At 31.0% G+C, this 13,474-nt stretch overlaps 1 protein-coding gene across 1 annotated transcript in view; it reads left to right on the forward strand.

Annotated features, from left to right (window-relative positions):
- Nucleotides 1–927: 927 nt before the first annotated feature.
- LOC145334930 (uncharacterized) overlaps nt 928–13,474 on the forward strand; it is a 191,342-nt gene continuing 178,795 nt past the window's right edge. Inside the window, exon 1 of the mRNA XM_080180568.1 lies at nt 928–1,763. Coding sequence (XP_080036694.1) covers nt 1,497–1,763 — 267 coding nt within the window. The 5' untranslated portion in view covers nt 928–1,496. The remainder of the gene's footprint in view (nt 1,764–13,474) is intronic.

Consider the following 13,474-nt stretch of genomic DNA (forward strand, 5'->3'; position numbering starts at 1 on the left):
ATTAGACACTCTTTCTCTGTACTCTTTGTCTGTCCTATTATTACTAAATTTTCCGTATACATTTCCATTTCTATGCTTTATTTTACTTAAGCCCGTAGTGCCTAGTACACCCCCCCCCCTTGAACATGGGAATTTATTAAAGGGAAGTGGTATGACGGGGTCCTGTGGATGGTAGTCATAACATGGGGTGTGCATACGCCCTAACAAAAGGTGATAATTTCAAAAAAGGAAATATTTCTTTTGACTCTATAGTTTTTACTAGTGACTGTGCCCTTAGAATAAATGGGCTTTGTATTTGAAGAGGTAGGTGAGGACTAAAAAGACTAAAAATATTAAGCTACAGACAAAAAAACCTTACTGCTTTGAATAGGATATACTATATATGAGAAATGTAAAATTATCATAAATTTCAAACATTTAATTTCAATATTTTTTCAACTATTAAATTATAGTAATGTTATCTATGCAACTTATGAATGGGTCAAATATATTTCTTAGCAGAGATCTAAAGGGACAAGACAATAGCGTAAAGTTAGTGATTGAAACGTTTGGACAAACAACTTAATGAACCATCCAGTCAAAATTCAAAATTTGTTGTAGTTTTTATTTTGCCATACATTTAAATAGGACTTTTACTAGACACTCATCAAAAAAGTCAAAATAATATAATATCAAGTTTATTTTAGGCATGTTTAAGGCTATTTCTGACTATTTTCCAACTTTTACTATTGCTTTTATTTTAATGAAGAATTTTGGCAGTTTTTTTAGAGCTTCATAACATGCATCTTTCTATCTAGTCTATCTTACTCTATCTCTGAGCGCTCTCTGTCCCCTTTCCCTTTTATTTTTCTTTCCCACCACTCCTTTAGAGGAGAAGGTCTTTACCCACCTCCCTTTATCGCGCTTCCCCCTTACTTTACATGCTTTAGTACTACGGCCATGCATGTGTGTGTGTACGCACACACCGTGTGTGCGCCCAGTCCGTCCGTACGAACTTTTAGTTGGTTTTTGACTTTGCGCATGTACACATACTGCGCGTTTTGTCCTTTTTTTTTGTGTTTTTTTTTATTCAAAACTTCATGGTTCATGAATTGTTTTAATAAATTGTGATTTATGCGAATAAAAAAGTGATTTTTATTGTATTTTTGCTTGACTCTAAATACAATTAAAAATTAATATTTTACAATGTAAGTTTCTATCTACCCATGTGTGACTAGTTTAAGCTAGCTAGAGTTGTATATGTAAAGCTAAGCTGAGGTGAAAATTATTAATATACATAAATTTTAAAAAGTGATTAAAGTTTGAATTTAAATACAGTGTAGATCGCAACAATCTTTTTATGACCGTCTAACAGCCGTACATACGGATAAACCTTGTTATATAGAGAAGGTTATAATATGTGATTTTTTATACAATTGGTAATTTTTTGTGAAAAATAAAGTATAAGTGAAATAATTTCTGACAAAAAAACTGAAACTGTCTTTTATGATTTAATCATGAATAGCATGGGTAACCCATCCGCGAATATGGCGGCAAATCCGCAAAATAATGCTACAGGGTATAATACCAACAACCAACCGCCGATGAACGGCCAGTCTATGCCGCCAAATGCGGGCAATAACGGCGGGCAAAACCCGCCGACCTCTGCCAATCAGCCGCAAGAGGGTACGGTGGAGTATATACTTAAACAGGCGGCTGAAAATGGCGATAAAACGGCGGTAATCAACATGTTGGAACGGGGTGCGCCGTTTGTTGTTGATATGGTGAGTTCTTAATTTAAAATCACGTTTAAGATCTCAAGGGATAAGACGATAGTATAAATATACATCTCAAATGATGATAGACAAAATTACCCACTCTTTACATTAAATTATTGGTTGAAAAGCAAACAAATACATAGTATTAGATTTTTGGGTACCAGTGTAATTTGCATTTTATTCTCCCCTCACTCTCTAGAAATTAACAACAAGCCATCATTTTAAAGGATTACCTTATCGACGTAGGAATCACCATTTTATACCATAAAGTTTGTAAGAAACCTCAATTATGTAAAAGTTATAGAAAAATTAATGATTTCTAGACTTTACCGTATTGAGGCATCTTTAAGCAAAAAATTAAGTTTATATGACAATTCTAAAATGACAATTCTAAAGTTAGAACTATCAGTTAAGTAAGGTCGAGTTTAAGAAATACTCTTAATTTCAAAACAACATAAAATTGCCTAGTATAATGTACTTTATAGAAGGAAATGGTGTTTTTTGGAAACGATTTTATAATACTAAAAATACTCTAAAAAAAACAAAATAATTTTAGTCAAATGTCAGAATATTTAATTTTAAAATTTAAGGGTATATAAAGTAGTAAGTATTTTGTCTAATGCTTAAGAATTCAATAAATATAGAACCAATTAAGTTCTTATTTGTAGGGAAGCTTTACATAGGAAGGTCCTTGGGCGGTTTTGTGCTATCTTAGTCTTAAATGCTAAGACTTCTTATGGTTCTAATCTATTTTCTTTCCCGTATAAAAACATAGCCCTTAGATGCTAGAGGTGCTAGTACGTAATGGAGAGCTTTGCTAATGAATTTAAGAATGTTAAAAAAGTCTTATTGGCTTAAAACCCTGCTTGAAGATTTCTGAAACAATTTGGTATAATACCTTTACCCAAAAGTATCTATAACCTTAACTTGTTATTTACACTTTTTAACATTATTAGCTTAATTTAAGAAATGGTAATTCATTGGACTATTAGGAATAAGGAGGGAGGGGACATTGGGCTGTTTATTACACTAGTCCCTAAAGTTTTGTAATAACGTTTTCTTTATCTTTGGCTTAACAACTTTGGGGGACTTTTGATTGATTCATTAAGATGAGTGTTCTAACGTTTCAACCACTAATTTTAATCTACATAACGGGTAATTTTGTGCATCATCATTTGGGATGTGCATCAATTTATCGGCCATTGTCTTACCCCTTTAGATTCCTGATGAATTTTCTTGTTTTCCCCTAAAAAAAATATATTTTTAAGAGTGAGAACATTTAAAGCCTAACCTAAAATTAAGTCAGACTTTTTGGCAGAGCGCTGCAACCATTTAAACCATAATTTACAAGATTATTCTAAATTCTGCTTTTCAAGTACAAAATTTGCTCTAAACAAGGATGACAAAAACCATAAATAAGTCTGTTTGATGATTATTACCAGGGAGGGAGGAACATTGGGCTCTTTTTTCTTCTTGTCCCCAACGTTTTCTTATCCGTTGGTTTAACAAATTTGGAGACTTTGTATTGTATTTTGATTGGTTGGTTCATTAAGTTGAGTGTCCAAACGTTTTAACCACTAATTCCAATCTAAAGAAGGGGTAATTTTGTGAATATTCATTGGGAAAACACATCCATTTATCGGCCATTGTCTTATGTTTTAGAATCCTTGAAACTTAGTGTAACAGAATGACAGACGGACAGCTAAACAGACGAACAGACAGACAAAAACTCTTAATAGAATAGCTTCGCTATAGTAAACGTAACAAAGTCCTTTTGATAAAATTCTAAAAAAACATTCCGCATTCATTTGTTATTTATCAATTGATTGAACATAAAAAGACTCACATAATAAAAGATTAAAAAATAAAGTTAGAAAAATTCAATAACCTTTTTTCCAGAATGGCTTAGAAACGTAATAATCGGTTGTAGGCTACACTGAAAAATCAACTATTGTATACTATTGTATCGTATTATAGCCAGTTTTCTACGAATATTAAAATAAATATCGTATCATTGAAACAAGTTCTGTTAGCCCGGGATTTTGACCCTTTGACAGTTAGGGAGTTGAATCCATTTTTATAGAAGCAGAAATATAATCTATGATTATGGTTTGGACCCTATAAAACTGTAATCTACCCTTCCACTTTCCCCTCTCTTGGTGAAGATATCTTCAACGCCGATACGATTTTTGAAATATAAGATTCCACTTTTGTCTCTCTTGTTGAAGATATCTTCACCAAGAGAGGCAAAAGTGGAATCTTAAATTTCAAAAATCGTATCGGCGTTGAAGATATCTTCACCAAGAGAGGGGAAAGTGGAATCTTACATTTCAAAAATCGTATCGGCGTTGAAGATATCTTCACCAAGAGAAGGGAAAGTAGAATCTTACATTTCAAAAATCGTATCGGCGTTGAAGATATCTTCAACAAGAGAGGGGAAAGTGGAAAGGTAGATTACAGTTTTAGAGGGTCCAAACCATAATCATAGATTATATTTCTGCTTCTATAAAAATTGATTCAACTCCCTAACTGTTTGAGACTAACAAAACTAATTTTAATCATAGATTTTTTATATTAATATCCGCGGAAAGCTGTCTATAATATGATGCAAATGCGATAAAAAAACTAATAAAAATTTTTTCTTATCATTTTGAAACTTTTTGTAAGAAATCCATGCTAGGTACTTATTTTTGGTTTTAAAAATAATCAAAATATTATTCTTTACATGACATCGAAATGATTCTTTTGATAACTATAAATGTTATTCGAACAAACATTCAAAATTAAATAGTATCTTTTTACTAGGGCTTCTTAGTTAAAATATAAATTAACTAGCGGCTACGCCTCTAGAGGGGGGTTGGGGGTGTCCCACCCCTCAAGAAAATAGTTATAAACTTTCCCGGGACCTATGAGAAGCTACCCTGTTAAAGAGAACCCGATCGGTTCAGCGGTTAGCGAGATCATTCGGTACAGACACACCGACACACAGATACACAAACAGACAAACATCCTGTTACTTTAATAAGGATTATCACTTTAATAATTTCAAACTTCATAGAAATCAGGAAGAAATTAGACTGTAAATTATTCTGGTACCCAAAGTTTTATAAATACATATGTTCTCTTATTAATTGGCTTGACAACTTAAAAAAACTTGATTGATTGTGAAACTTTTTTACTTAAAATTTTGCTGGTCTTCATTGAGGATATACACTAAATTATTGTCCAGTATCTTATCCTACAATATCCATCTTCTACTTTCTGTTTTTCAGAAAACCTATTCCTCGATTTATTTTTTTTATGCTGAATAACATTTTTTATATCAATTGATTCAATGAGCAAAAAATATTTTGTTTACCATTGATTTCAAACATTTTTTTGATATTAAACAAGGATGACCATATCAATAAAAACTAGATTTGATATTTTTCTACTATATCTGCTTTATCTAAATTTTTTTATTATACAAAGTTTTGCTTGTTTGGCCTCTTTAAAATAACCAGGATGACAACATCTATAAAAGCAAAGACAAATAAACATTAATACTTGTAGAGTGTCAGAAGTTATAGAGCAGAATATAGATTTATAAGTTTTTTACACAATTGCTAAAATATAGAAGACTTTTTAAGGACATACTTACAATTTAAAACTTAAACATACAGATGCTTTGCTATTACTATTGTACTTAATAGTCCTAGGAATCAATATACTGAAACTTATTTAAATATAATATTGATATCATATATAAAAGAATTAAGAAGCTAAGAAATTATTATGTTTTAAATGGACATACTGACGTTTTCTTAGTTGTACCTAACCATCTTGCCACTTTTGAAATTGAAAGGACAATACCAACATTCCTAAATTAACAAGTAGAGCTAACCGTTAGAGAAAAACAGAAAGACGGAGAGACCTAATTACAAAAAAGCTTCGCTTTTAAAAACAAACAGACAGAAATAAAATAAAACACAACCCAGCTTAATTTATCAGATCTAATTACCACTTTCTCTGTGTTTTTCAATTAGAAGCCGTTCCTAAAGTTATTTACTACCCTAGTATGACAGTATGATTACAGCTCGGGCTAGCCTCAAACTATACTGTCATAATAATGGCTTTTTTTAACTATATGAACCAATTTTATTTTTCTGCTTTTTTGGCATTGTGCTTTTAGTCTTTCCTTTTTTGTCTCTCTCTCTCTCTCTCTTCCTTTTTCTCCTGTTTTCCGTATCTCTTTCTGGTTGACTTATCACTGACATAATCACTTTGTTTAATGAGATAGACAGAAACAGATTTTGTAATACCCAGGGATCATAGGGGATAAGACAATGGCCGATAAATTGATGTACAGCAGTAATGATGATAAATGAAATTACCCCTTCTGTTGATTATTGGTTGAAAAATTTGGGCATTTCTAGAAGGTGGAAGTAACCTTAATTATAGAAGTTGTCTATAAAACTATAGGTACCGGTATAATTTACAGTCCAATGTTCCCTCCCTCCCTGGTAGTGCCTAGCTAACAAGATAGATACTCAGGATAGATAATGATGGATAGATAGCTAGATAACTTGAAAGTGATTTCGTAATACTTAATATAGACAGAGAGATAGATAAAGGATAAACAAACCATAGATAAATAGTTGAAAATTAGATAGTAAAGTTTTTGATTTACTTTCCATTTTAGGGAAACTTTGTAAATAAGTAAATTCGGATAAAATGTATTCCAAATAAAAAAAAACAATGGTATTTAGCTTTAGAATCAGAGAGAGAGGGAACAATGGGCTGTTTATTACACTGGGTTACCCCAAAGTTTTATAATAACGTTGGCTTAACAATTTTGGGGAGGTGAATTTTGATTGGTTGGTTCAATAAATAAAGTGTTCAACATTTCAACCACTAATTTTAATCTACATAAGGGGTAATTTTGTGTATCATCATTGGGGATGTACATCAATTTATAGGCCATTGTCTTATCCCTTTAGATCCCTGATATGGAATAATGTTGAGAATAAATTTCCTTATTTACACTGAAGTTTGACCTACAAAAATAGTTATTTTGTAAATATAGAAATATTCAGGGAGGGAGGGGACATTGGACTGAAAATTACACTGGTAACAATAGTTTTTTTAAATATTGGTAGGATTAAACAATCAGTGTTTAATCTTTTCAACCAATAATTATAATTAAGAATGAAGAAGGGGTAATTTTGATTAATATTATTGGGAATGTAATGTAGGTCAACTCATATTTCATTGTCTTATCCCTAAAGATCATTGTGTTTCTCACTTTCTTAATCAAGTCTAATAATGTTGCTGCCCTATATATGCACATTACCAATCTTGCTAAGAATAAATTGAATGTCCTTTTTTAATGATTAAATTTGGCCTTAAATAATAAGCCATGTAAAAACTTCCTGACTTTGCATAAATTGTTTTGATAGATAGATGGATAGATAGTTGGATATATAGATATATGGATAAATATATGGATAGATAGATGAATAGATGGGTAGATGAATAGATAGCTGGATAGATATATGGATATATAGTTGGATATATAGATGGATAGATAGATGGATAGATAGTTGGATATATAGATGAATAGATAGATAGATAGATATATGGATAGTTAAATGGATAGATAAATAGATAGATAAATAGATAGATAGATAGAAAGATGGATAGATAGATGGATAGAAAGATGGATAGATAGATAAATAGATAGATATTGAGATCTACATAGATAGATAGATGGATAAATAGATAGAAATTAATAGCTACATAAATATATAGATATTGAGAGCTAAATACATAGATAGATAGATGGGTAAATATATAGATATTGATAGCTACATAAATAGATAGATAAATGGATAAATAGATAGATATTGATAGCTTGATAGATAGATAGATATTTAGAGCTAGTTAGAGCTAGGTAGAGATAGACAGATAACTTTAAAAGTTAATGAGAAGATACAAAATCGAGGTTAGTTTTTGCCTATAGTACTTACAGACAGACGGACATACGGACATACATACAGACAGACAGACAGACCTTAAAACTCTTTTCCCAAACTTCTATTAAAGCATGACAATTTAAAGCAAGCTAAGGATAGGTACATGTTTACATAATAACAAAATAGTCGGGAAGTTATAGGACATTGGAATGTATATTGCACTGGTACCCAAGGTTTTAAAATCACGTTTTCTTTTAGTGGACTAAATGTATCTTCCAATGTCTTATCCCTTAAGATCCCTTCATAATACCCTTATGATAAGGATAAGTTGTATTGAATGCAAGTTTAAATATTTCAATTTGTTTTTCCTAATACCTATCCGCCAATCAACTTGATGATAATTTTGTCGAATCACTAGGCCTTTGCCAGTTTTATTATTAAGCCTTTTTATTAGGAATGAAGCTAATCTTTGACTCAATTTGTCTTTCCATACGTTCATCAGATCATTAAACCGTCCGTCTGTCCGTTTATCCGTCGGTCTGTCAGTCTAGGCTGCTGTTTTTTTAGATACCCCTTACCAAAAAGCACTCAGTATATAACTTACTTTGTCCGTCTGTCTGTCGGTTTTTCTTCAAAATTCAAATATATGTAAAGGTTTTGACGACTACTGAAAATCTGCTCTATAGTTTACTCTTGTATTTTTGTGTATCTATAATATTCTGAGCTCCGTTACTTATGGATATTGTCCCCCTTGATTAATATCTATCTAGCTATCTTGCTATCTAGATAGCAAGGGCTCTTATAAGGAACTCTTAAATTTAATTTATAAATATTGTTTATGTCATTATGAGTTTACAAAGGGCGCCAATTCCTTTAGAAGAAGCGAAGCTGCTATTATATAGTATAATGTTTGTCTGTTTGTCTATACTGTGCGTCGTTTAGAACTTAGATTTCAAGGGTATAAAAACTATTGTGCCTCCTTAATTAATGGTTACTTATACATTGTCATTTTCATTTTTCATCGTATTACAGACTATTTTCCATGGATATTAAAATAAAAATCATAAAATTAATACCAGTTTTGTTAGATGTATAATGAAATACTTTTTTCTTTGTTTAATTTTTACAATTCTGTTCTATAACGCTTTAAAAGTGCGTTTTATTATTGTTAGTTTTTTTTTTAGTTTATGTTGTTTTAGCCTAAAATTGTAAAAAGTATATTGCTATATTGCTTAAAATGCAGTTTAAACAAGAATGACAACATCCATAAGAGCGAAGCTGAATATATCAGATGGTCAGCCAAACGAACGAACATTTTGAAACTTGATTATAAAGATTCATAGTTTTTTAAATGGTGCATAGTCGTCCTAGGAATCAGCATTTCTAGATTCATCATAATACGCAATGAGGGATGGGACATTGGACTGTTAATTACTCTGGTAACCAAAGTTTTATAACAATGTTATTTTATCGTTGCATAAAAACTTTGGGTACTTTTTTGGATTGTTATTGTTTACTTCCAAACTAGTAGTGCCCAAACTTTTCAAGAAGGGGTTATTTAGTTTATCATCATTGTTTATGTACATCAATTTATCGTCCATTGTCTTATCCTCACTGGACTAATGGCAAAACCAAATTTGCCAAGCATTAGCCAATTATGAAAGCTTAACTTAGTTATTTAACCTACTTTAAATAAGAAGTATTGCTTAAAAACAGCAAAATATCAATTTAATCTTTTTTTGTTGTTGAAAATTTAGTAATTCTTTATTTAATTCTATATAAATGACTAGCGTCTACGCCCCTAGAGGCCTTTAGGTGGGAATTTTGTGAGGGATAGGGGTGATTTCTCTTGTGGGGTCGGTGGTACCCACCTCCAAAATAGATATAAACCTTCCCACGACCTATGAGAAGCTTCACTGTAAATCAGAACCAAATCGGTTCAGTGGTTAGCGGATACTGTTACTTTATTAAAAGGATTTGCAGATGTTAAATTGTATTGTTTATAAAAAAAAGTTTCGTAGAATTAATTGAACACCCTATCTATAGTAACCTTGTTTCTAAAGATGTAAAAAATAAGGGGTGCATTCACTTCCGTATATTATTATATGCTTTTACTTTTTTTTTATTTGCAAAAAGAAGCAATATAAAAGTAAAAAATGAGGATGGGACCTTTTAGAGCTATAAAAAATGGAAAACTTAAAAATATAAAACGTAGTGGTAGGGATAAGACAATGGCTGATAAATTGATTTACATCCCAAATGAGGTAACACAAAATTACACTTTTGTAGATTACAATTAGTGAATCCTATGGACACTCAACTGAATGAACCAACTAATGAAAACTATATAAAACTTATGGGACTAGTGTAAAAAACAGCCTAATGTCCCATTTCTCCGTTAATTAGTGGTCATTAAATATTCATAATGAGAGTTAAAAATGAAGGGGCAGTTTGTGCTGTTGTAATAATTTGCGGTTTTTGTGATATGATAATGTGATACACATGCGGAAGTTAACGCACACCTTCTAAAAAGTTATCATAAGTGATCTAAAATGATTTTTCATTCCCCTTTCCTTGGGGTTTAATGGAATAAGTAAATGACTAAAAAGGATTTGGCATAATTATTTTTTCATTAATTGTGTGTTTATTTGTCTGTTTGTCCGAATGTCTGTGTGTCCATCTGTCTTTCTATCCTTCTATCTGCAGATTTGATTATCTGTCTGTCTTTTCGTCTGTCCGTTTGTCTGTCTTACTATATCATCGTCTGTTTGTCTATTCATATGTGTGTCCATCTGTCTGTCAATCTGTTTTTCTTTCCATCTGTATGTCTGTCCGTCTGTCTGTCCCTATTTCTCTGTTCTTAATTATTTTGTGCTTCGGCTTGTAAAGCAATTTTACAGAATCATTAAAAAGGCTTTTCAAGGGGTGTTTATAAAAATCCGCCAATCAATTTGTCGATAAAACAGCATAATGGCAAACTTGGTTTATGTCATCAATGGCGAATTGGCTTGATATTATTATCGACATTTAATAAAAAAAGTAAAAAGAATGTGTACATTTTTTTATGTTTTTTAGGTAAGTGTGAAACCTATATCTACAATTGTAGAAAAATGTTGTATTGTTAAACGAACCACCCTGAAAAGTTTGAAATCCATTGGACGATTCTAAAAATGATTTGCTGTTAAAAAACAAATAGAAATTTTATTATTATTGTAGGATCTCTTATGCTTTAGAATAAGGTTATTAAAAAATTGTTAAAACAACGTTTAAATTTTAATAGGACGATTCTATTCACTAACTATTCAGTTGCTTATCTTTAAGATTTACATTTTTAAAATTTATTGTTTATTTATATTTTAAAATAAATAGGCGGTTAGGGTTTGAATCTAGGCCAAAACTGCGTTATAACTTACTATGTTAAAAATATAATTTAAAATTTGGGGGGGGGGGGGGGCGCCGCAATCAATAGTAACTCAATACAATTTAAAGTTAGAACTTTTAGACAAAGAGCATTCAATAAAAAGGTTGGTTGGATGGGATTAGACAATAGAAAAGACAGACAGACAGATAGATAGATAGACAGACAGACATACATACAGTAGTCAGACAGACAGACATACATACAGTAGTCAGACATACTAAGAGAAAGAAACTCTTACAGATAGATTTTTATATTCAGACAGACATATAGATAGTTAGTTAGATAGATAGATGGATATATAAATAGATGGATAGATAGATAGATTGAAATAGATAGATAGGCAGATAAATGGACATAATTATCCTTGTTTAAAATGTTTTTAAATTGATTGATTATATACATTTTTTTAAACGTTTAAAACTCCAATAATTCTATACTTAAAGTTGATAAATTAAGTGTTTCTTATAATATTTGTTTAAGGGAGGGGTCTTTTGACTGTAAATTACACTGGCACCCAAAGTTTTATACCCACGTTATCTTATTCTATGGCTCAAAAACTTTGGGTACTTTTATTTACATGTGAATTGTTGTTTACAAACTAGTAGTGTCCAAACTTTTGAACCAATAATTCTGATCTAGAGAATGGGTATTTTTGTTTATCATCATTATAGTGGGTAAGACTGACATGATATCGACAGGCTTCATTTCAATTTCAAACCCTCATGTAAAGAAACATTGTCTGTGTTGACTAAAATTTCCCAAAATTAGCCAAAATTTTCCCATAGATCGTTTAGGATACAATAAATAGTTATCAATTTTTCAACTAGGACCCTCAGGGAAGAAGGGATTTACATCCCCCCTCCCCCCCCCAAAAAAATAAATCCTTTAAATTACAATGTCTGTCCGTTCGTCATTCAGTAACGCTTTAGAGGATAAATTAAAGATACATTTACTAATAAGCATCTAATTTATAAACATACTTTTATAATCCGTATGTCCATTTCGGAGCTCTACAAGGTACTTTGAGGGGTATAGCCATATATTTGAATTGTTGGAAAAGTAATTTCTTGGCTGCTAATTCAGATAGATATCTACATAATAAGATACAATTGACCAATAGGCATGAACTCTATAACTTTGATAATTTTGAATGCCTTGATGCCTAAGTTCCTGACAAAGGCCATAATTGCAACGTTTTTCAAATCACCTCAACTTAAAAGTAGCAATTACCCTTCCCCCCCCTCTCCTCTACCCCCCTTCCCTCCAAATTTTTCCTTTATCCTCTCCTAAATCGCAATCATACACTGTTAAAATTTTTTTTTTTTTTTAGCATGAGATAATACTATATATTCTTCACATTAATGTATAGTATCAATCCGTGCATTATAGGAAAAAAACCTCATTACGATACAAGGAAGTTTTCTATACTGTATTGGGTATTAGATATTGTACTGGGGAGTAACATTTAGTACTAAATAATGTATTTGTCTGTAGAGTATTATCCAATACACTCTTGGGAATAAAATTCAATATGGTAGAAGTAAGTTTTCATTACGCTCCTTCGCAATTGTTGTTACCCTCTATCATAATTTTTGATACTCTGGAGAGTATGAAACTGTTTTACTTTGGATGAAAGATCAGTTTATAATATATGATTATTATATGTACATATACATTTTGTTATATCAACAAACATACCAAGCAGAGCAATAAAACATTAATTTAAATGTAAATTTAGTAAAAAAAATGACTTTAAAGATGTTTAGGACTAAACATGATCCTTAAAAATAAAAACTATGGTCAGTCATAATTACAAAAATTAAAACTATAAATGTGAGCATAAATAGTAACTTATCATCTTTGTCTAAAACGACCAAGCAGAAACACTTCCATGAGAGGTGTGCACCAATGGTGTCTGTTTCAATTATTCTTTACAGTACAGATTCGTACCCTAGAACGTATGAATAGTTACTATCTTAATAAACCATTCTCTTGCGTAATGTCTGATAGGCTACAGCGTATGAAATAGTACTAAATTTAAAAACTTTTCTACAGCGTATTTTCCAGTACACTAGAATGTATCAAATAGTACTATTTTAATAAACATTTCTGTAGCATATTTTCCAATATTCTAGAGCGTATCAATCGATACTAAAAAAATGTATGGGTTCTGTATAGTAATAATTATTGTGTTATATAGTATTACATAGTGTTATATATTAATTATATAGTTGTAGGGTACTTACGGTTCCAATACTCTCCAGAGTATCAATTGATACTAAATAAAAAAATTATTTTTAACAGTGTATATAAGAGTAATATGTGGTAGGAAGTTTTGAAGA

This window comes from Acartia tonsa, chromosome 13 (genome assembly GCF_053477335.1).
Source record: "Acartia tonsa isolate MP-2025a chromosome 13, ASM5347733v1, whole genome shotgun sequence".
Taxonomy (NCBI): Eukaryota; Metazoa; Arthropoda; class Copepoda; order Calanoida; family Acartiidae; genus Acartia; species Acartia tonsa.